The following is a 21,262-nucleotide window of genomic DNA, read 5'->3' as shown; positions in this document are numbered from 1 at the left end:
GGGTAAAACGACGAAGAAAACCCTTTTGAAGTCCTGCGAAAGTCGCTCAGCGACAAAAAGTGGTGGGAGGAACTACGATCGACGTAGCGAGAAGAGAAGATGGTGTTGTTGCGGAGCGGTTTAGACCCATTGCCACGAGATGCTGCGAGAGAAAGAGGAAGAAAAGGAAAATGTCAGTTCCCGGAGAAAAGTGAGAACGAAGCGAAGCAGGGTTTACTCGAGGACACCGGTTGCTTGGTCACCGATAGCATCGAAAGCCGCGACGGACAAATCGAGCGAGTTGTAGTTGGCGCATCCCTGTGAAATAAGAAGCACTAGTCAGAAACGATTTTTTCGAGGGAACACGAATCGAAAGGATGGCAACTCACAGGGCAAGCGTCCCAAACTTGACCTTTGACGGTCTTGCCGTTGGCATTGTTCTTGATGAGAAGGGTCTTTCCGCAATCGGGGTTCGAGTTGGAAGAACCACCGTATCGGTCGAGGGCGAGGGCAACTCCGAATTCGCTGTCTTGGTGGATTTTACCGCAAGCTCCGTATCCACCTCCTTGGTAGAAGAACTACATTGACAGACGGGGTTAATTGGTTTCAAGACTTCGATGAAGAGAGACAATAAACTCACGGTAGCTTTTCCACCAGTGATCCAATCTCCAGAACCAGTATCGACGGAGACGGAAGCCGAGACGATAGGTTCAGGAGCAGAAGTTGACGAAGGAGCTTGAGTAGTAGTCGTGGTCGACGAAGATTTAGGTTTGACGGCGAGTTGAGGAGCAACCGAAGTAGTGGGGTTCGATTGCGAAGGAGTGTAGGTGCTTGAAGGAGCGGACCACGACGAGGACGAGCTCGAGTCTTCTTCATCGTCGGCTTCACATTCCCAGTCTTCCTCATCGTCACCGGAAGAAGAAGAGGAGGCCGATTGAGTTGAAGAAACAGCAGGAGTCGTAAGGGAAGGAGTGTTCGTTTGAACGGCGTTTTGTTTGACGGGAACGATCACTTCGGCAGCCGAGACGGAAGATGAAGAGACGGCGGCGGCCTTGGAAGTGGAAGGAGATGCCTCGATTTGTTCAATTTTCGACGTAATTGCGGCCATGGACGACGAGGCTTTTGACGAGTCTTGGGGTGACGCTTCGTCGGTAGTATCCCAAGTGATAGCTCCGTCTTTGCACATCGTACCGGCTAGGACGAAGAGGGGAAATGTTAGAATGTGCCAGTACGAGGAGAAAAGGAAGAAATGAGAAGAGAGACTCACCAGCGACGCTTCCCATATCGGTACACCTGTCTCCATCACAGAGTTGGAACGTCTTCGAACTCGTGCATTTCAAGACAGCTTCACGTCCTCCTCGCTTGTTCAATCGGTTAGGTCCTCCCTTTCCACGGGTTCCGAGGGTTCGAGCTTTGAGGAATTCGACTCCGTGATAAGGAGGGGAGAAGGATCGAATCCCGTGAGAGAAGTGTCCAGACGCCAAGGTCGAGGAAGCGAGGGAGAGAAGCGCGGCGAGGGAGAAGAGAGGAGCGTGCATTTTTTCAATCGAGAGGAAGGGGGGTAGTAAAGAGATGGAGAGAGTGTGATAAGAGTCGTAAAGGCGTAAGAGAGAGGAGTAGAGTGTCTTGATGAGTCCGGCTGTGAGATAACGCGTCGAGAGATCGTTAGCATCCAGCAGCGGGAGAGAGCGCGTTGAGAGAGAGGAAGAGAGTAGATAGACTTACCTCAACTGAAAGACTTGGGGGAGAGACGCGAGAGGAAGTGAAGAAGAGAGGACGAGGAAAGTGAGGTGAAGGAAAGAGAGAAGAGAAAGAGAGGATTTCCTCCGACAAGGGGAACTTGAAAGTCGAAACCACTTGGCGAAAATTTTTGTTGAATGATTGTCGTGAAGGATTCGCGTCCTGTGCTCCTCTCTGGCTACTTCGATTGAGCTGAAACTACCGCCAGACGTTCTGCAAGTCCTTATTGCAATGACAGTTAAAACGAGACTAGCTCGAGTACACAGAAAGACGAGGGAACACGACAAAGTTACGACGAGGTGCGAACAAAAGTTGACAATCTAAACATTCTTCGCGCAAATTTACAATATGTTACAAGCTGTGCATCGAGCACATTTCTTCAGGAGAGGATCAAGACTGTAGCGGCGAGTAATCCTGGCAAGAGTAAGGTCGAAAGGAGTGAGGAGCGCGCAAAGTTGCTAGAAGAATCCGACTTGGACGTCGACAGAGAAGAAGGCGACGGCGACAAGGACATTTGGATGGTTGACGGGCTGCGGATCAAGCAACGAGATGAGAATGGTTCTTTCTCGTTCTGCGAAAGGCGATTTTGAAGCTTACTTGAAATCGGCTAACGCCCAACGAAGACTGCGCTTCCACGACGGGTCAGAGAAGCTCAAGTATGAACGGAGAAGAAGAGAAACTGACCCTGCTTCGACATGAGCGAGATGAAGTTTGCTTTCCCACGCTTTCGGCAAGAAAGAAAAATTCACTCAGTCAGTCGACTCCCCCGTACGAAAGAGAAACAGCGTGCTCACTCTCGTTCGCATGACCTAGACTAGTCATCCACATTTTCCCGTTCATTCTCTGAGCTTGACCCGGCGGAGCAGTTCCGTTCGACAAATCGACGTTCATTCCCGAATCGCGAAGCCAGGCGATCGGGTGAGGAGTTCCTTGGTAATTCCAACCTTCGACACCGTCTGAATTCGGTTTGTTTTTGGTCTGAGTATGACTTGGGGTCCACCGTTAAGAGCACGGTAGCGTTGACGGAACGAGGATCCGTTTGAAACGAGTAGACTTCTTCGAATGTACTGTAATTCGGAACAGACGACGTCAGGATTAGTCAGAGACGGTCACTCGGGGAAGGAGAGAGAGCGCGAGCTCACGTGTAACGATCAGGGAGCATGTCGACAGTTTCGTGATCGATGACTTTGGTGAAAGTCTGTCGAACTTGACAGTATCAGCTTGACGAGCGTCACGTACAGCTACTTGTTGAGGTACTTACGGCGTTCTGAACTGTAGGTCGAAATATTTACGAGATGAGCTTCTGTTCGAGCTCAAAAACGAAAGAGAGAAAGAGAGAGAGCTCAGTTTCTGGATGTCTATTAAACCAGCTTCCCATAGCCGTTCCGAATGCCGTATCGTTGAACAAACAAGCTATATCGAAAAGCGAGTTCGATCAGCTGAACTCCCGAATCTCTCTCAAGAGAGAGTAGAGTTTTCCTTTCGACGAGGAGGAGGGAAAAGCTCACCCGTCGCAGAGTGTAAGCCGACGATGCTTCCACCTTTCGTCAACCAGTCCGCGAACGCAACTTCTCCACTCTTCGTCAAGACCTGCTCCGTGGTGGAGAGGAAAACGATCGCTTTGAATTTTGAAAGTCCCTTCGAAGTGAAGAGCGCTTCGTCCTCCGAGAAAGTTGGAGTGTAGAGAGAGGTTCGATCAGCGATGTCCTTCAACGCAGAGATCGCTACAGGGATAGAGTCGTGACGGAACCCGGCGGTCTTAGAATAGATCAACACTGGAGGAGGACGTTGAGCGAAGGTGAAGGAGACGAGTTGAAGTACGGCTACTGCTAAGCTAAGGAGCATCTTGGAGCTGCTAAGGTGTATGGTAGTGGAATGAAGGAAGGAAACCCTTGCACGCGGACATCTCTTTCGAATTTGTTCGATGACCTCGTCCGCCGTCTGTCTCCACTTCGCTCGTTTGCGCCCAAACTCGCACGTACACAATGTCGCAACGTACAGAATCAATAAAAGACGGGACGACGACTCTCCCAGACGGCACACACCTCTCTTACAGCGTCCACTTCCCTCTCGATCAATCAACTTTGGCGAAATTGGCGCTCGTAGCGCACCCCTTTGGACGACTAGGAGGAAGCAAGAACGATCATATGGTACAGAGCTTGTCTCGGATGCTTTGCAAGGAAGGATACATCGTAGTCAGGTTTGATTGCAGGGGAGCTGGAGAGAGCGAGGGGAAAGCGAGCTGGACGTACGTAGCTTGCTGTTTCCTTCGAGACTGCTCCTGAACGAGCTGACGATACAGGTTCCGCTCTGATAGAGGATCGACAGAAGTGGAAGATTTTCAAGCAGTTTTCAATTCGATTCTCCTTCCTCTCCTTCCCACGCAATCTCCCTCTGAACCCCAGCAATCGGTCGAGCTACTGCTCTGCGGCTACTCTTTCGGCTCCCTGCTCGCTTCTGCCTGTCCTCCGCCAGTCTCGACATCGCAATACTCGTTCAAAACTCGCTATCTCCTCCTTTCATATCCCCTCTCCGTCACTTTCGCTCTCACCTTCTTCAACTCGTCAAAGTTCGCGAAGATGCTCGAAGACAGAATAAAGGAGAATAACGAGGTGTGCGTCACTTATGGAGATGGAGATCAGTTCTCGCGAGTCGAGAAATTCAGGAAATGGAGCGAGGGTCTCGTCAAACTCGGAGAACGGCCAGATCAAGTCAGGGTCATCGAGGTTGAAGGAGCAGATCATTTCTGGGCTCGAAGGAATGACAAGATGGAGGCATTGGAGCGAATCCGAGCTTGGGTGAATCGAGGGAAAACTTGAGGAATTCCCTGCCTTCACCTCCCATGACTCTGACTTAAGTGAGCTTGTTTCTCTCGTCGACGAGGAGTCATGATCGCTGACTCATCTCGTTCGCTGCACAGTCGAGCTCTTCAAGTCGCGAGTCTAAACGCGATCAGGTCACAAATGCTCCTCCACGGGTGAGTGACTGAAGCTTTCCCGCGTCTCTCTCGCTTGCTAGTCTCACGGCTTCTAGCTCTGTAGTATCTCACGCACAGTCAGCGCAGGCGACGAGATCGAATCTCACCCAATCACCGTAGAAAGTTTTGGAGTGTCTACTAGCTTAGTATGCGTATTGCAGATACAGAAGAGACTTGCAACGGAAGCTAGACACCGGAGAGTGAATGAGATCTATCCAGAAGTAACAAAAACGAGTGTCCGAGTGAGCGTGAATGACAGAACAAAAACCTGATGAAAGACTGCGAGAGAGACTGCTTGGAAAGCGTGACGGGAGAGAGGGTATCGTTGAGCGGCGTAAAGAACGTGATAGACTAGTCGAGACGAGACTTGTTGCGTCGAGCGAGACGGTGTTGCTCCTGAGAAGGAGAGAAAAATGCATCAGAGAAATTCGGTCGAAAAAGACGGAAGGGAACGGCGACTCACCTCGTCGCAGGTGCAAGATCCGCCAGTCGAGGAAGTAGGGACCGTGACGATTCGAGTCGCAGTCATCGTTTTGGTGACGGTCACGTTCGATCCTCCGCCGTTCGATCCTCCTCCGGAAGACGAGGTAGGTTTCGGCTTGGCGGTCGTAGTGTGCTTGATTGAGGAGTGACTGGTCGTCTTGGGCTTCGAGGAAGTCGTCGTCTTGGGTTTGACTAAAGTCGACGAGGGACGAACTGAGGTTTTTACTTTCGAGCTCGTAGTGCAGGGTTCGGTAGTAGGTTTGACGGACGTCTTGGAGGTGACTTTGGCGGGGGTTGTCGTGGCATGAACAGGAGGAAGGGAGGGAGAAGTCGTAGCGGGAACTTCGCAGCCCCAGTGCTTCGGAGGTTGGAATCCAAAGTGCCAGTTGTGACCGTGATGTTTCGAGACCCATCCGCTCGGAGGAGCTGTGGAATCGAGTAAACCGTCAGCCCATCGCATTTGAAAGAGAAGAGAGGAAAGTCGTGAACTCACTCCACCAAGTAGCTTTTCCGCACGACGATTGCCATTCGGAAGGAATCGTCCAGGAAGATCCGCAAGACCAGGACTTGCTAGGTTGCCATCCGATCTCGACTCCGAACCAGAACCAACCGCTCGAAGGAACCCAAGAAGGAGGACCGTTTCCATGGTGATCGACGCTCCATCCGTCTTTTCCAGATCCGTCGCATTTCCAGCCGGCGGAAGGCTTGAAGTTCCAGAAGCTAGGAATGAGGGAGATGTCGAGACTTCCGGAGTGGTGGTTGAGCCAAGTGATTGAGGGAGCTATTTTGAAAGAGAGAGGGTTAGCGAAAGAAAACTTTCTCTGAGGAAGGGACAGAGTGACTTACTCCACCAGGTACAGAGATGAGCTTTCGGAAGCCAGACGGAGGGGAGATTGACACCGATGGAGAGGTCGAAACCGGCGCTAGGTTGCCAACCCCATTTCTCTCCGAACCAAAGGAAGCCATTCGGAGCCCAGGAAGGACGACCGTTTCCTTGCCAGTCGACAGTCCATCCATCGCGACCAGATCCTGTACGTCGGAACGAGATGGGTTCGAGTTCGAAAGAGATTCACAAGAGAGCTCACCATTGGAAGTCCAGCCGCGAGAGGGAAGTTTAGGGATCAAACCCCAGTGATCGATCGTGACGCCTAGATCGATACCAGCATTGTGTTTCTTCCAGGAGAGAGAAGGAGCTGAACGAACGAGTGGCGATAACGTCAGTACTCGCGCGAAAAGCTTGAGAGAGAAAAGAGAGGAGACGCACTGAACCAGGTGACGAGATGAGCTTTGCTCAAGAAGTCGGTGGAGAACTTGTAGTTCGATGAGCATGACCAGGAGGCGGTAGGGGCCCAACCGATCTCGACACCGAACCAAGCCCAACCCTGAGGAATGGAGTGAGGTCTCGAGTTGCCGTAGCAATCAACCGAGTATCCGTCGTTTCCTCGTCCTATCAAGCGAGGTGCGGATTTGTCAGAATCGTGCGAAAAGGAGGAAGAGTCGAAGAATGACTCACCGTTACCTTTCCAATTGATGGCAGGATAACGGATTGAAGAATGACCTCCTCCGAGAAGACCTCCAAGGATACCGTGGACAAGACCAAAGGTAGGATCACGAGCTTCGAGTTGATGAGTCGAGACGGGTTCGGCTTGGGAGGCGAGAACCGCGGTGAGGAGAGAAGCGAGTGCGATTGCAGACAGCTTCATTGTTGAAAAGCGAGAGTGAGGTTGGAAGGAAAGACAAGTGGTGGGCGACAGAGAGCTTCGAGAGGTAAGAGCAGAGACTAGGTGAAGAGATAGCGTATGAGAGAAAGAGAAAGAGAGAGGAAGAAACGAAACTGAATGAATTTAAACCTACGAGCAGGCCCTGGCGTTGTCCCTCGAGGCCTCTGAGCTGTCACTCATCAGATTGAGATGGTGGAAGAACGAACGCCGACCCAACGAAGCGAGCCTGGAAACTCAATCGAAGCGAGAAAGATGAAGGGTTGGCATCAAGAAAAAGACAAAGCAGGTGCCTCTGATCGCCAATTCTAAGCGTGGCGGTCACCAAACTCTATCGCTTTGGCCGTCAGCACGTGTAGATCGTCGAATAAGGTGAGGGTTGAGTCGAGTTGAAGTCTGAAAGATTCGCCGAGAGGTAGGAGCTTCATGACCGAGGAGAGCTAAGTCTCGGCCCGACACGGCCATAGACCCGCTTCCCACACTATCTCTTTGACCATTTTGCCGTCGCCGGGAGGCTGAAGGAAGATCGGGAGTTGAGAAACAAGATGAAACATCGACACCGCTGGAAACGGGTTCAGAACCGCTCGGGCGTCGTTCTTGATATTTTGCGGGCATGCTGGAGGGCGTCCCAGTCGATTTGAGCTGTCGGCGTTGGCGGTTAGTCGGAGAGCGATGTGAAAAACGTTCCGGCTAAGTCGAGGACATTTTGCCGGCCCCTCGACGACTTGTTCTTCTTCACTCTGCGCGACTCCGACCTCTAGCGACCTATCCGCAACAGGACACTACATAGACCTACCCCCCTCGAAACCTCAAAGCTTTCTCCCTCTCTTCCCCACCTCCTCCGACTTCCTCTCTCTCCTCTCCGACCCGACTCCTAACTCTATCGAACAAAGGCTAAGATGGCTATTGGACTAAGTGATTCGGCGACGCATGCGCTCTCGGGAGCGGCAGGAGGTTGTATCGCAATGTGAGTTTCTTTCTCTATCCTCCGGCATCTTCCGGTTTCGAGACGAGCTCATCGTCTCATCGTTCTAGGGCGGTCACCTACCCTCTCATCAACTTGTCGACCCGCTCCCAGGTCGCCGCGAAAACTGAAAAGGAAGGAAGTCGAGCGGCAGCACTCCGAATTATTAAACGAGACGGTATCGTCGGTCTCTACGATGGATTGAGCTCGAGTTTGCTCGGTATCGCAGTCACGAACGGAATCTACTACTTGTTCTTCGAAGAGGCTCGCGCCCTCGTCCTCAAGACTCGCAAAGGAGGAAGAGCAACTTTGTCAACTCTCGAATCGATTCTCGTCAGTGCTTTCGCCGGAGCAGCGACTTCGGTCATCAGTAACCCGATCTGGGTCATCAACGTGAGTACTCTACTCTAGCGAAAGTCTCAACTCGAACTGAGTGGCTTCTCGCTTTGTTCAGACTCGTCAAACTGTTCGAACGACTGTTTCTCCTGAAAAGACGCTCGAAACGCCCTCCAGCAAGGTCATCGAGCGACGACTCAGCATGTGGCAGACTATTCTTCACATCTTTAGGACGGATGGTCTGTCAGCATTCTTCAGCGGTTTAGGCCCGGCTTTGATCCTCGTTTCGAACCCGATTCTTCAATTCACTGTGAGTTCTTTTCACTTTTTCTCCCTTGCGTTTCAACATACTCAATCGCCAGCTTCATGGCAGCTCTTCGAACAATTGAAGAACTTCCTGCTTCGACGCAGGCAATTGAGGTTGAGCAAATCTCACGCGTCTGCTCCCCCTCTTTCCGACCTCGACTTCTTCCTCCTCGGTGCGATCACCAAGCTGTTCGCTACCGGTACTACTTACCCTTGTGAGTCACGGTGACCTCATCGTCGAAGCTTCTTCGCTCAATCCTTGAATCTTTTGTTCAGATTTGACGGTCAAGGCTCGCATGCAAAGCGGGAACAAATCATACACCTCTTCTTTCGACGGTCTTCAGCAAATCGTCAAGGCAGAAGGTATCAGCGGTCTCTACAGAGGAATCGCTCCCAAGCTGTACGTTCGCCTTTCGTTGTTTTTCGCTTCTTTGCGCGAAATCCTGACTTTTCGTCTCCTTATAGTACCCAGTCGGTCGCTACTGTACGGTCGATTCTGTAACATTCTTCTTCCATTCTGAACGGATACTGACTCCAGCCATTTTGCGTGAACAGGCCGCTATTCTTTTCCTTGCGAAAGAGAAAATTTACGCTGCTACTAAGAAGGTGAGTCGACTGCCTCCTCTCATTGCACGTCTATCCTCATAGGCTGATCTGTCGATGTTCAGGCCGTTTCGAAAGTCGCTGTCGCCTAAATATCCGACTCTCTTACCTCCGAATCATCTCGATCTGTGCAAGTTATGTGAATCCAAATGTCGTTTTCGTACCCGTCTCCGACATGACTGTTCCCGTCCGCGGAAGCTCGGAGGGCGAAGCTCGAAAGAAGAGCCGACATTCTCGCCTCAGAACCTCGCTTTCTCACATTTCGCGACGCCTCTTGACCGTGTTCCCGAAGGGAACCGCTTACAGGAGAAGCTTCGGGTCTTCGTTGTCGGTTCTTGCAGCACAAGCGCACCCTCTTCGCCTCGCAGCCATAGGATCCTTAGCCTGAAGGCGAGAAGAGACTCTAGTTTTCCGCAACGTTCAACACCTTCTCATCGTCCAGCTCCGTCGAATGCCATCTCACACCTCAGTGACCTCAAGCCTCACACACTCAATGCCATCGCGGTCCGTTGAGAGGGATTCGAAGTTAGAATATTCAATCTCGTTCGCGCACGGAGCTCCTTTCGCACCGCCTCTTTTCTGGCTATCTCATCAATGACAAGCTAAAGCCGCATACTTTTGAACTACTGTGGTCGTAGCTAGGTCTGTCTCTTTCTTCCTGAGCCTTCACTTCTTTCCTTCACTTCTTTCCTTCGCGTCTCTGCCACTCTCACCCGCCCTTATCCTCGACTATGCGTTTCTCCTTCACCTTCGCCAGCGTCATCGCTACCTCCCTCGTCACCCTCGCCCTCGCGGCCCAACCGGACGAAGTCTTCAACGACGACTCGGCTCACACTCTTCTCGCTTGGTACCCTCCCATCACCCGCCCTTCGTGAGTTCCAATTCATTCGTCCTGTCGACGACGCTTTATGTGATACGTGGAGGAACGCTAACACCTCGACGTACGTTCGTCTTTGTCAAAAAAAGGGGAGGCGAGGTTTTCGAAGCAGGATCGACTCAAGTCGCTTCCTGGTGAGTGCCACAGTTTCTTTTCTTTTGCATCGAGGGTAATTGATGACAAGGCGGGGTTCGGAGGAGGGTGATACTTACTTCATGGCAAGCTGACTCTCCACGTCTATTCTCCCTTAACTCTGCTTTTCCTCTTCTACGCAGGAATCGTGAACTCCCGACTGGGTACAATCTGACTCAAGTGGGCAAGTATGCAGACCTCCTCCTAGGCTACTCGCTCCCCGACGTCCTCAACTATCACCTCGACGTTACCCTCGTCAAAAACATCTCGATTTATGAGGGAGACGCTGAGGTCGAGTACACTCTGCCCGCCGATTTGCCCACTCGAGACTCCTACTTCCTCGCCCTCGTCGGTTCTTCCTCGAACATTTCCCCCGCCTTCACGATCCAAGGACTCGATGGAACCCCTGCGGCGGAAAACGAAGGTGAAGGCAGTGGAAACAGCGAGAACACGGAGGAGGAGGACGAGAAGTCTCTCAAGCGATGGCTCAAGAAGCGTTCCTCCCGCCGCTCCTAACTCGTCGACACGGCTAGGCAACAGAGCTGGACTCTTCCCCTACTTTTTCCCCTTCTTCGAATAACTCCTCTTTTGTCCTTCCTTGGCGTCCCTCCTGTTTATATTTCTCCCTCACACCCCCTCTCTCCGTTGGATTATTGCTCTCGTTATGATTTAGACACTGGAACTCGGTCAAGCCATTCGAGCTGAAGTCCGTCGGATTGCATTTCAGCGCTAGAAGCTTTGCGATGAGGCGGGTCAATCGAACCGCTTGCTGCTTTGCCCTGAGCAATGACGCGCAGTGGTATCAAGAGCATACAGCGTGCTGTACAGCACCCACGAGGTCTACAAGAGGCGAAGGTTGCGAGGAGTCCGAGCGCGAACCAAGCTCGAAGCTCTTCACCGCCTCTCGTCTCAACCACGTGTGTTCGGAGTTTCCGGTTCGTGCACTGGCCTTTGAGCAAGAGAAAAATTCAACGAGCCCTTTGATCGTTCACTCTGTCTCTCTTTTTACTTCCAACCAACTTCCTCCCTCTGCGGCCCCCCCTCCCCCCTCTCCTTTCTTTCCGGCCATGCGCTTCTCTCGTACCTTCACGAGCGTTATCGCTTCCTCTCTCTTTACTCTCGCCGTCGCCGAGGGGGACAACGCTGGAGATGTTTCCAACTGGTTTCCTCCCATCACTCGTCCCGCGTAAGTGCATCTCTTTTGTGCCCCCGAGGACACCGCAGGACCTTCGATACCGGAAGCTCACACCGCTTCGTCCGTCGTTCGTAGCGGAGGAGAAACGTACCAAGCCGGTTCGAAACAAATTGCTGCTTGGTGAGTCTTTTCGGTGGAGCTCAAGAGAAGCGCACACGGCGACTGACTAACCGTGATCCGAAGGAACCGCGCGGCGCCGTCTGGATTCAATGTATCGGCTGCGGGCAAGTATGCGGATCTACTCCTCGGATACACGACTCGCAAAACTCCCGTCTTTCACCTCGACATCATCCTCGTCCCAGAAATTCCTATCTTCGAGGGAGTAGCGGAGGTCGAGTATACGATTCCGAAGGATCTGCCTACGCGAAACACGTACTTCCTCGCACTCAGCGGTTCCTCTGCTACGATCGGTCCCACCTTTTCGATTCAAGGACTCGAAGGAACCCCACCGGCTCAAGACGATCCCGAACCTGAAGCCGATTCCGAAGATGAAGCTGATCCAGGGGAGGAGGAGATTGATCCGGACGAGGAGGTTGAAATTCCCGGCGACGAGCTCGAGATCCCCGATGATTACCAACCCGACCCACAGGAGGAGGATGGTGACGGTCCCGTGACTGACTACCCCGATGACGAGTACGATCCCAACTACGTCCCTACGGAGGAGACGGACGAAGAGTGGTTTAACGACTGGTTACAAAAACGCTCTTCGAAGAAAGCTGGAGGACGCTCCTAAGCGACGAGATATGTCGTGGATCGCCTTTGGTTGTCGTTGAGATTCGCGTCGAGAGCTGGTCTCTTGTTCTTTCCCCTTACTTCCCGCTCTTACTTTTCTATCCGTCCTCCATCCGTCCTTCTTCTATCCTTCCTTTGCGTATCTGTCTATCTTTCTCCCTTCTCTCGCTCCTTTTCGTTTATTGATCTCGTTATGACTCGGACACTGGCAACTTTATCATTCTAATCGAGCTAGAGTTTGGAGTCGAAGCTTGAGTTCGAACTCGTGGTTGTTCTGCGGCGTTGATTCGGTCTTTCGCGCCTGCAGAGGGTCGCAAGCTTCTCCACCTTGATCCGCTGAACCGGGACATCGTTCAAGCGACAAGGTTGTAGCGTTTCGGCACGGAAGCGAGGGAAAGGAGTAACGTTTGAAAGTTGATTGGTGGAAGCGTATTCCGAGCGGAGCGGTCGATATCCTATCGGTACTAAGCGTGGTATCGATCCGAAGCAGTCAATTCGTCTCAAGAGGCAGAAAGGAGTGGAAGAAGGAGGTCGCCGAATGAAAGTTGCAACTTGCACGCGAGAGAAAGTTCATCTCTTCTCTCCCTCTCCACCGCCACCTTTCCCGCTCGAACAAACCTAAGAAGTCATGTCGGGCAAGAAGCAATACACCTGGGAAGAACTTCGAACGGAAGAGGCAAAGAGCAAGGAAGGAATCTTGATGCTTCTTCACGGTAAAGGTCAGTCGATGATCCTGTTCTCTCCAGCTCGAGTTGAGGAGCTGACTGAACTCATATATGGCTTGTAGTCTATGCCATCTCGAAATTCCTTGACGAGGTTAGCTCCCGACTGATCGCTTCCATTGTCCACTCTGACACGAATCGCTAACACACGCTCTCTCTATCGCTTCAACGCGCGAATAGCACCCGGGTGGAGATGAAGTGTTGTTCGGAGAAGCTGGAAGGGACGCTACTGAGGCGTTCGAAGATGTGGGACACTCGGATGAGGCGAGGGCATTGTTGGATAAATATTACGTCGGTGAAGGTCCCGAGGTGAGTCTACGCTCTACATACCCAAGCATACAGACTCCTGCATGGGGTGGCGGAGAGGGGCGAAACTTCGACGAGAGACGGAGTCACAGTTCGAGGCGGAAACGATTCTTTCCTTCGCGCACGACCAGACGGAATACATCTACGCATTCGAGGCGAATCAGTAGCTGACATACCGCACTGTTCTCGATAGGGTACCGCACCTGCCGCTCCCAAATCTGCTCGTCAAGCCGCTGGAACAAGCAGCAACAGCTCGTGAGTTTTCAGTTTCTGCGATTCTCCAATCTCTTTCTTCTCAGGACGGCATTCTGCTCGTACTCCACCTCGCCCGCTTACTGACGATCTCGCTCTCGACACCTTAGTTCGGGAGGATTCTCATATCTTCTTCCTCTCGCTGGTATCGTCGCTTACTTTGCTTACCGGTACGTCTCTCGTCGTCTCTTCCCTCTACCCCTGACAAGCTCAGAGCCCACATGTTCCACCTAAATCAGATTCTACGAGCAAAAAATCGCACCTTCGACTGCTTAGAAATTCGATCCGGAGTTTGTGTCGAGGAAGTTTTGTTCAAGGTTTTCGTTGCCGTTTTCTCTCTCTCTCTCCCGTTGTGTTCTAATGCTTCAAGCTGCAATATTGTCATTTTTACTACCTCTTCTCGCTCGATGGTATACACTGGTGATCGCATGCCCTCACTCTTGCTCGAGCGAAGACTCTGTCCTCTGCGAAATTCTCTCGGAACCTCTTTGTCTCTCTGTGCGCGCGCTTCGCGCATGTCCCCAACTCAGTGCGTCGTCAGAGTGTACACCGCGAGAGCATCGAATCTGAGAAGAAAACGTCTCGACGAGGCGCGAACCGCGAACTTCTTCTCTTCCCTTCCCTTTCACTCACTCCATCACGATGCCTCGCTCAACCACCAAGAAACCACGCGCGAGTACTTCTAGTGCTCGTAGTACTCGCCCTAGACGATCCGTCAGCTACAAGGAACCGAACGAAGGGTCCGACTCGAGTTCATCATCTGAAGAAGAAGACGACCAAGATCCAAGTCAACGAGAACCTGCAGACGAGTCAGATGGGGAGGAAGAAGATGAACAAGTCAAGTCTAGTCAACGTGAGTTTCTCATGCGTCTCTCCCTTTTGAGATCTGGAGAAGATGAGAGGACCGACTCTCGCGTCTCTCAATCCAGAATCATCGGCGTCGAAGAGGGCACCCCGAGGACAGAAGAAACGTAGGAGTGTAGCATTGGGAACCAGGAAGAGTCGAGCGAAAAAAGTGAGTCTCCCATTCCATCGCGCGAAAACTGAGTTGCGAGCTAATCTCTCGTTCCATTCGCAGCAGCAACAATCGTTATCGGGAATCCTCAAACTTCCACTCGACGTTCTATGCACCATCTTCAGTGCCGGTGACCTTCAGAGTCTATTCCAGCTCACCCGAGTGAACAAGGAGCTTCGAAAACATCTCTTCGATCCGCAATGGATTGGTGTCTGGAAATCCTGTTGGAAGAACTCCGGTCTACCCAACTCGATCGACTTCTCCCCTCCGAGCGGTCTTTCGATCTACAAATGGACGAACTTGTTGTTCGGAGAATGTCAACGTTGTGGAGGGAAAACTTCGAACGTCGAACCCGACTTGAGGATCAAATGTTGCGCTCAACCGAAAAGCTGTTTGACGAGTTTGACGGTTCATCAATCGAGACTTACAGAGGCGCAGGCGACTGTCGCAAATCAAGCAGCTTCTGCGAGTGAGTCTTCTTTCTCTCTCTCGTGCGAGATCTTTCGAACCAGTCACTTATCGATTCCATCTCGCGCGCAGAAACGAATGCCAGCAGATTGATCTACCTCCTCTCGGACCTCAACGACGCGATGGACGCTCTCGAAGCTAGCAACTTGATCTCGGCCTCGACCTCAACCTCGACCTCGGACGAGAGTGGACAAGAAGCGGCAGCTCCTGAATCCGAAGACGAACCAGTTCAAGCAGCGGTACAAGATCCAGCGCCAGAAGAAGAACAAGAGGTTGGTCAAGAAGTCGCGCAAGTACCGGGAGATCAATCAGAGCAGCAAGCAGGAGAGGAACCCCGTCAAGAAGTTGCGAAAGAGCCGCCCCGACCCGAAATCGTCGAAGCTGCGAGCAGCGGAATCTTCAAACATTCTCGTTACGGCGAGATTCTACTCAAAGAATTCTCCGAGACTGTCCCCAAGTATCTCACGAAACAACGCGAGGTAAGAATCGTTGCCTCTTTCTGCTATCGTCTAGAACCGAAAGCTGAACAGCTGGACTCCTCCGAGTAGGAAGGAAAAGCTATTCACGAATGGATTGTCGAGGAAAAGGCGAGACAAGCTGATGCGAAACACGCCGTCAATCGTCAACGAGTTGCCGACATCAAGAGCCGGTTCACCGCGATGGGTTTCGAGGAACAACAGTAAGCACGACTTCCTAGGATCGAGCCCTTTCCAGCTGCTGATACCTTTCCGCTCCTCTAGCTTTGCCGATCACCGTTTCACCGAAGACAAACGAGTTCGAGCAGCTCGACCTCTCACCGAGAAAAGTGAGTCCCTCCCTCATTGGTTCTCTCTCTCCCTGTCTTTCTGTGATCACCGCTCAACCTTTCTCGGTGCGTCTTGCTCTAGCCTGGCCTGCGATCCGAGACGCTCTCCTCCCGATCCTCGAAGAAAATCGCCAAATCCTCCTTGACCGCGAACTCGCCCCTCTCCGTGCCGAGCGATACTCGGAACTCACACGACAACACCGCCAACTCTGCAAGGACTCCGACGCGGCGAAAGAGGCTGGATTGTTCCCTCTCACGTCCTTCGAGAATTACGGGACACTCGAAACATTCAAGAACCTTTGGTACCCCGCCGAAGCTCGAGTTGGACCGACTACGTTCGCAGATCATGGATTCGAGATTGCTCAAGAGCTTCAGGAGGTCAAGGAGAGCAAGTTTGAAGTCTTTTTCGACATTCTCAGACGTCGCATCTTCGAACACGCCTTGACCGAGGATGGAGACCCGGCGATACCCTTCTTACCGGAAATGAAGAGTTCGTCAGAAGAATACTCGACTCAAGAGAAGAAAGAGATCCTAAATTCAACATTGGCGATCTTCAATTGCGTTCTTTGCCGTCACATCGACACGTTCCCCAAGATTCTCGACCACTACTGCAGTTCAGGTCCCGATGCCCCCTTCGCCCCTTTCGGAGCGTTCGCTTACTACGTCAACATTCCCACAATCGTCGGTGTCGCCCAAACCCTCTCCATCTGTCTCGGCTCCATCTCTCTCGACAACCTCTCAGGTCCAATCACGAGACCTTCAGACGTCCTTCAAGTCCCTCACGAAGAACTCGAGAAACTCGGTAACGGCTTCTCTTGCAAGACTTGTCCGGTCCCTTCTTTCGACTCTCTAGCGAGGTCATGGATCGGAATCGTAAGTTTTCTCAATTCTCTTCTCTTCTGTTGTAACATGTCCCGAGCTCATATTCTCGGAGTTTTTTCTGTAGACGGCTCATCACCTCAAGTGGCAACACACCTCGGCTGCTCATGACACGAGAATTGACGATCAGATCGTTTACGAACCTCCCGCTGTCGCTCAATTGCGTTTGCTCAAGTCAGTCATTTTCTCGTTCCTCAGTCTTCCTTCTACGTCGTGATTGACCCAGCCCTTGTCGCATGATAGAGCTCACGAAGATTATCACAACGATCAACGAGGAGCCTACACTCCTCCAATCGAGTGAATCACATCAGTTAATCAATCGTTCTTCTCCTTGTTTCGTTTTCTTGATACTTTCCCGGATTCTCACAGTTCACTCGTCTGCCTTCGACCTCGCTCTGTTACTGTCAATAGTCCCGTCTGTCTACTTTACCCGAATCAGTCTTTGTTACCTCCTCTGTCTCTCTCTCGGAATCAAACTCGTTTCTCTCACTTCAGTCAGTCCGAACGGAAAAGATGTCGAAGAAATGAGAGTGTAGTGATGATTCTTGCAGAGATGGTAACAACAAAGCGAGAGAGAGAGTGCAAAACAATAAAGGAATAGGAAGAGCGAGAGAATGGAGAGAGTCGTTCGCTCTAATAAGGAGCTAGATTCTTTTGAAAGGCGTTCAAAACTGCGTTCGCTGTCATTTGTAGAGTCCACAAACCGACCGTTTGAATCCTTTGATCGTTCTGAGACGATACATGGTGTGCTAGAGCTGCGTAGACCTACATTCACTCAAAACGAGGAATCAGTTTCCTCAACTCGCTGTGAGAGAAGGGACGAGAGAAAGGGCTTACTTGTTCAGACATTCGTTCGAGGATCCCAACGTCGTAAGTCGTCCAACTTCCATTGAACTCGGAGAGACCCAAATCGATTTGACAGTGGATTGGAATCAAGGTTCGGTTCGAATTGATGAATGCTACGATTGGTCGAATGAGAGCGTTATTGACATAAGACAGATTCGACGTGAAATACTGTCGACACTCACTCATCAACTCGTCAGTTCCATCACACGCGCGCGAGAGAGAGAAGAGAGGGAGAGAGAGGATACTGACAGGTACATGAGCCTTCAAATCCTTGAACCTCAAATCCAAATCGATCGAAACGATCTTATCCTCCTCCTCCTCCCCTTCCTCCTCTTCTCCATCCCATCCCTCCGCAAGTTTCTTCATGATTCCTTCATCGTCCCCTGGTTCAGACGTTCGAATCGCTTTCGCAAACCTCATCGCTTTCTTCCTTTCCTCCTTCTCCTTCTCTTTGAATCCTTCTCGTGAATGTTGTCCATCCGTAGGCTTCTTCCCACTCCCACTAGAGTCAGAGGAGGAAGGAACCTTCAATGCGTCTCGAGTGAGACTCGTTCGTCCCGGAATTCGTTCCTCTCCGTGTTTGTTGTCCCTCAAGCGATCGGTCAAGTCGTCTACCAAGTCAGCGACGAGAGTAGAGAGATCGAGATCGGTATCTTCACGAGGGAATCGAATGTCGGCGACGAGATCGAGACGGCCGGAAGTGACCCATGACATGACACCCGTGTCGGAGGAGGATTGCATGTGATCGATTGGAACTCCATCGATCCTAAACCGAGACTATCCTCAAGTAGGGTCTGTCGTCAGCGAAAGAGCTTGGAGAAAGATAGAGAGGGGAGAGAGAGGGAGAAGACGAACCATTCTCGACCATCTAGCATCTTTCAAATCCTCCTCACTCGTCCTCCCGATACTCTGTGGTCGATGTAAACTGAACAAACAGTTATCTACTTGACCCGTGATCGATTCCGCGGACATCAAGTCATAGAATAACCATTGTTTACGGAATTTTCGAATGTCGGCGTTGAAAATTGAGAATGTATACTATTTTCCTCGCTCAAACTCTCTCGTTAGCGAATAAGTCGGAGAGAAGGGAGGGAAAAGGGGGGACGAACGGGCCGGAAGTTCTCGGGTTGGTAGATTGTAACGAGGAAATCTTGAATTTGGAGAGATTCGAGATGAAAATCTCCTGGTTTCGGTTTGTTTCGATAGGCGAATCGATCGGTTGGAGCATCTGGATCGTATTCGATATGTGATCTCTCTACATCATCATCTCTTTGATCAGTTTCGAGTTCCGAGTAACATTCTTCCAAGAAGAGAGAAGAAATCGAGCTCACCAATCACTCCTCGCACTCCACGAACTACCGCGTTCTTAACCAACCCTTTCCCATCCAACCATCTCCTCAAACTCAACGTAACCTCTACCGTATCAATACTCAAATGAAAGTGAGTCCACCCCGCCACCATTTCCCTCAATCTCAACTCCTCCTCCAATTGTTTTCCCTCATCCTTCCCTTCTTCCTCCTCCCTCATTGCTACTAACTCCTGATCCTCTTTCACTTCTTCTTCAGTTGGTAAAACCCCCAATTCTCCCTTGACGGGTCCTCTCGAAATGTAAACATTCTTAAACACGATTCTCGTACTTTCTTCCCCACCTCCTCCTCCCGTTCCCGTCGCAGCACTCTTAAACAATCCCCATTTCGGTACAATCGCACTTTCAAACACTACCTTCATTCCCGTCGATTCGGTAAGATAATCCCCCAATTTCTTCGCCAACCATTCTTGTCTCGTCAATCCATTAACCAGTACAAACACCACCGCGAACGCACTCGTAGTCTTCAAGAGGACCCAAAAGAGAGTAGAGAGGATCCCGATCGAGAAGAATGCGGACCAATCGTCCAAGCGAAAACGACGATAGGATCGAATCGTGGTCCATTTGAACCGGATCTTGAGTCGATCGAAGAACGAGGTAGAGAGGGAAAGGAGTTGGTCTACTGTTGGGGGTCGACCGGATTGAGTTACGGAGGGTAAGGAGGCGGCGAGCGAACGGAGAGAACGAGGGAGCGAGGCGAGGTAGTGTGGGTAGGGTTTCGAGATTGGGTGGGGGATCGGCTTCGTTAAGGAGTGGGATGAGGTAGGTTTCGAGGGATCTGGAGGAGTGGTGGTGGGAGAGGAAGGGGAGGAGGTAGATGATGAAGAATAATATCGAGAACGAGGGAATCCTCCTCCTTCTAGTCTTGGAACGCTGCCATTGCTCGAGGAGACTACGTTGAATGGTTTGGTCTTGCTCAGGACTGTCGTTGTTGCTGTGGTCGGTCGTTGAAGAGTCGAAAAGTATCGATGAATCTCTGCATAGAGCGGCAAGGGTCGAGGTCGAACAGTAGAGCGGATTAGACTCGATGTACAACTCGTACCGAGTGTCAGGACCATATAGGCAGGCGGGCGAAAGGCGACAAGGCGAAAAAGTGATGAAGTGAATCAGAGAGTGAGAAAGACACGGCCAATCTCTTTGCAATCTCTAATGCCATGTCACTCTCCTCGCGATTTTCAGAAGGAGCGAACGATGAGGATCAAGATGAGTTACAATGAGGAAAGAACAGACAAGGTATCGAAGCATGGTTAAAGAAGAGAGAAAAGAAAATCATTAAGCGGGAAAGAACGATGGAGGGAAGGACGAAAGAATCGGTACTGTAAACTAGTAAAGCATGTAAACGAGGAGGGTAGCGAGCGTCACAGAGTGGTCGGTGCGAGTGGACCAGAGGTAGAAATCGAAAAGGAGTGAAGTAGGGGTTTAACAAATCACACAGCAAGAATTCTGTACGTATCAACGAAACGCGTATCAATTCTCCTTGCACGAGCCGTCAAGAAAAGATACTATCGTCGAGGGACGTACCTGTTTCTTTGCCGTCTTGTAAAAACTCTTTGAACTGGCCGATAAAGCCGCCGATTTATCCACCAAACTATCCAATTTCTCTCCTCTTTCTAAAACACTCTCAATAGTTTTGTGCTACTCACGCACATAACACCCATTCTCATCAGTACATTTATCCTTACGCACCGGAGAAAAGGAGAAAGTGGGAAAGGGAAGGGAGAAAAAGGATGGAACGACTTACGAGAATGATTTTCGTTTCATCCAATTCCTGCTGTACCTTCATAATCGAATCTGCCTGTCTCGGATCCTGATACTTCTGCACATACTCGGCCAATTGAGGATACTCTGTCGTCAAAAGTACCTGTTTCCCTTGAGTTCTCCCTTGTTTCGCTTTCTCCTCCCAAACCGATTTCGAAACCTTCATCGTGAATTCATCTAGGATTTTATTCAGGAGGGAGAAGGCGACTCGAACAGGGTATTCTTGATCAGTGATGATTACGCCGGATAACGAGTCGGATTGTCGAGAGTAGACGTGAGCGGTGTAAGAGTTTTCTTGGACGGATTGTCGTTGTCCAGGAGGAGTACGTTCGGAAACCGTACGGGAGAAGAAATTCATGAATTCTCCGATACTGTGCGATCCATTTACGAAGATGTCAGTCAGGTCAGGGAGCGAGAGGATGGAGAGTTGATTGCGAGAGAGAAAGAGAGAGGAGATCCATGCCTCAACTCGCTCAAGACATGAAGTGATTCCCTGTCTTGCCTCCTTAGCTCCTTGATCAACAGATTCCTACGTCCCCATCGCCTCTCGTTCGTCCCGTAAACTGATGGGAGAGAGATGACGCGTTGACCTCCTCCTTCCGTTCCCTTACCCTGTTCCCTCTGAGCCGTTCCACCTCCTAACCCCACTCGTTCACCACAAAACTGTCCCTCACGAACCGCCTGGAAAGGTACAATGGACACGAGGGGGGGGGGGGGGGGGGGGGGCGCGGCGCCCGCGGCGGGGGGGGGGGGGGGGGGGGGGGGGGGGGGGGGGGGGGGGGGGGGGGGGGGGGGGGGGGGGG

General features: G+C 51.3%; 11 protein-coding genes across 11 annotated transcripts; 6 read left to right on the top strand and 5 right to left on the bottom strand.

Annotated features, from left to right (window-relative positions):
* Positions 1–213: 213 nt before the first annotated feature.
* JCM6883_003190 (RlpA-like double-psi beta-barrel domain-containing protein) lies at positions 214–1,517 on the bottom strand (the record flags this gene model as incomplete). The annotated part of the gene is made up of 4 exons (XM_076635006.1): positions 214–297; positions 369–557; positions 620–1,173; positions 1,247–1,517. The coding sequence occupies 4 exons, from the start codon at positions 1,515–1,517 to the stop codon at positions 214–216; spliced, it is 1,098 nt and encodes a 365-aa protein (XP_076485012.1).
* Positions 1,518–2,098: 581 nt separating this feature from the next.
* On the bottom strand, positions 2,099–3,564 carry JCM6883_003189 (ThuA domain-containing protein; the record flags this gene model as incomplete). Its single annotated transcript, XM_076635005.1, has 8 exons — positions 2,099–2,249; positions 2,317–2,343; positions 2,404–2,443; positions 2,514–2,675; positions 2,749–2,786; positions 2,862–2,917; positions 3,041–3,132; positions 3,228–3,564. The coding sequence occupies 8 exons, from the start codon at positions 3,562–3,564 to the stop codon at positions 2,099–2,101; spliced, it is 903 nt and encodes a 300-aa protein (XP_076485011.1).
* Positions 3,565–3,704: 140 nt separating this feature from the next.
* JCM6883_003188 (uncharacterized protein) lies at positions 3,705–4,816 on the top strand (the record flags this gene model as incomplete). The annotated part of the gene is made up of 4 exons (XM_076635004.1): positions 3,705–3,967; positions 4,037–4,517; positions 4,640–4,696; positions 4,775–4,816. 4 exons carry the CDS (start codon positions 3,705–3,707, stop codon positions 4,814–4,816), a joined length of 843 nt encoding a protein of 280 aa, XP_076485010.1.
* A 231-nt stretch (positions 4,817–5,047) lies between these two features.
* JCM6883_003187 (uncharacterized protein) lies at positions 5,048–6,882 on the bottom strand (the record flags this gene model as incomplete). The annotated part of the gene is made up of 7 exons (XM_076635003.1): positions 5,048–5,092; positions 5,160–5,605; positions 5,673–5,960; positions 6,026–6,208; positions 6,265–6,372; positions 6,444–6,626; positions 6,693–6,882. 7 exons carry the CDS (start codon positions 6,880–6,882, stop codon positions 5,048–5,050), a joined length of 1,443 nt encoding a protein of 480 aa, XP_076485009.1.
* A 914-nt stretch (positions 6,883–7,796) lies between these two features.
* Positions 7,797–9,198, top strand: JCM6883_003186 (uncharacterized protein; the record flags this gene model as incomplete). The annotated part of the gene is made up of 8 exons (XM_076635002.1): positions 7,797–7,864; positions 7,933–8,254; positions 8,316–8,507; positions 8,571–8,718; positions 8,780–8,903; positions 8,969–8,987; positions 9,059–9,109; positions 9,172–9,198. 8 exons carry the CDS (start codon positions 7,797–7,799, stop codon positions 9,196–9,198), a joined length of 951 nt encoding a protein of 316 aa, XP_076485008.1.
* Positions 9,199–9,837: 639 nt separating this feature from the next.
* JCM6883_003185 (uncharacterized protein) lies at positions 9,838–10,631 on the top strand (the record flags this gene model as incomplete). Its single annotated transcript, XM_076635001.1, has 3 exons — positions 9,838–9,977; positions 10,073–10,117; positions 10,259–10,631. The coding sequence occupies 3 exons, from the start codon at positions 9,838–9,840 to the stop codon at positions 10,629–10,631; spliced, it is 558 nt and encodes a 185-aa protein (XP_076485007.1).
* A 551-nt stretch (positions 10,632–11,182) lies between these two features.
* On the top strand, positions 11,183–12,043 carry JCM6883_003184 (uncharacterized protein; the record flags this gene model as incomplete). Its single annotated transcript, XM_076635000.1, has 3 exons — positions 11,183–11,301; positions 11,386–11,430; positions 11,494–12,043. The coding sequence occupies 3 exons, from the start codon at positions 11,183–11,185 to the stop codon at positions 12,041–12,043; spliced, it is 714 nt and encodes a 237-aa protein (XP_076485006.1).
* Positions 12,044–12,670: 627 nt separating this feature from the next.
* On the top strand, positions 12,671–13,598 carry JCM6883_003183 (cytochrome b5-like heme/steroid binding domain-containing protein; the record flags this gene model as incomplete). Its single annotated transcript, XM_076634999.1, has 6 exons — positions 12,671–12,761; positions 12,830–12,858; positions 12,945–13,073; positions 13,264–13,325; positions 13,433–13,492; positions 13,562–13,598. The coding sequence occupies 6 exons, from the start codon at positions 12,671–12,673 to the stop codon at positions 13,596–13,598; spliced, it is 408 nt and encodes a 135-aa protein (XP_076485005.1).
* Positions 13,599–13,964: 366 nt separating this feature from the next.
* JCM6883_003182 (F-box protein) lies at positions 13,965–16,790 on the top strand (the record flags this gene model as incomplete). The annotated part of the gene is made up of 9 exons (XM_076634998.1): positions 13,965–14,175; positions 14,252–14,337; positions 14,401–14,806; positions 14,878–15,284; positions 15,354–15,484; positions 15,546–15,610; positions 15,693–16,483; positions 16,557–16,663; positions 16,733–16,790. 9 exons carry the CDS (start codon positions 13,965–13,967, stop codon positions 16,788–16,790), a joined length of 2,262 nt encoding a protein of 753 aa, XP_076485004.1.
* A 332-nt stretch (positions 16,791–17,122) lies between these two features.
* JCM6883_003181 (mitochondrial distribution and morphology protein) lies at positions 17,123–19,759 on the bottom strand (the record flags this gene model as incomplete). The annotated part of the gene is made up of 6 exons (XM_076634997.1): positions 17,123–17,254; positions 17,327–17,503; positions 17,585–18,112; positions 18,191–18,373; positions 18,445–18,590; positions 18,667–19,759. The coding sequence occupies 6 exons, from the start codon at positions 19,757–19,759 to the stop codon at positions 17,123–17,125; spliced, it is 2,259 nt and encodes a 752-aa protein (XP_076485003.1).
* A 361-nt stretch (positions 19,760–20,120) lies between these two features.
* YKT6 (palmitoyltransferase YKT6) lies at positions 20,121–20,830 on the bottom strand (the record flags this gene model as incomplete). Its single annotated transcript, XM_076634996.1, has 3 exons — positions 20,121–20,144; positions 20,223–20,336; positions 20,443–20,830. Coding segments are annotated over 3 exons (526 nt in total), but the record flags the coding sequence as incomplete, so codon positions are not given.
* Positions 20,831–21,262: the final 432 nt, after the last annotated feature.

This window comes from Sporobolomyces salmoneus, assembly GCF_050403485.1.
Source record: "Sporobolomyces salmoneus JCM6883 DNA, S_salmoneus_JCM6883_v1_ctg79, whole genome shotgun sequence".
Lineage (NCBI taxonomy): Eukaryota > Fungi > Basidiomycota > Microbotryomycetes > Sporidiobolales > Sporidiobolaceae > Sporobolomyces > Sporobolomyces salmoneus.
This window is presented reverse-complemented; position numbering and strand designations above follow the sequence as displayed.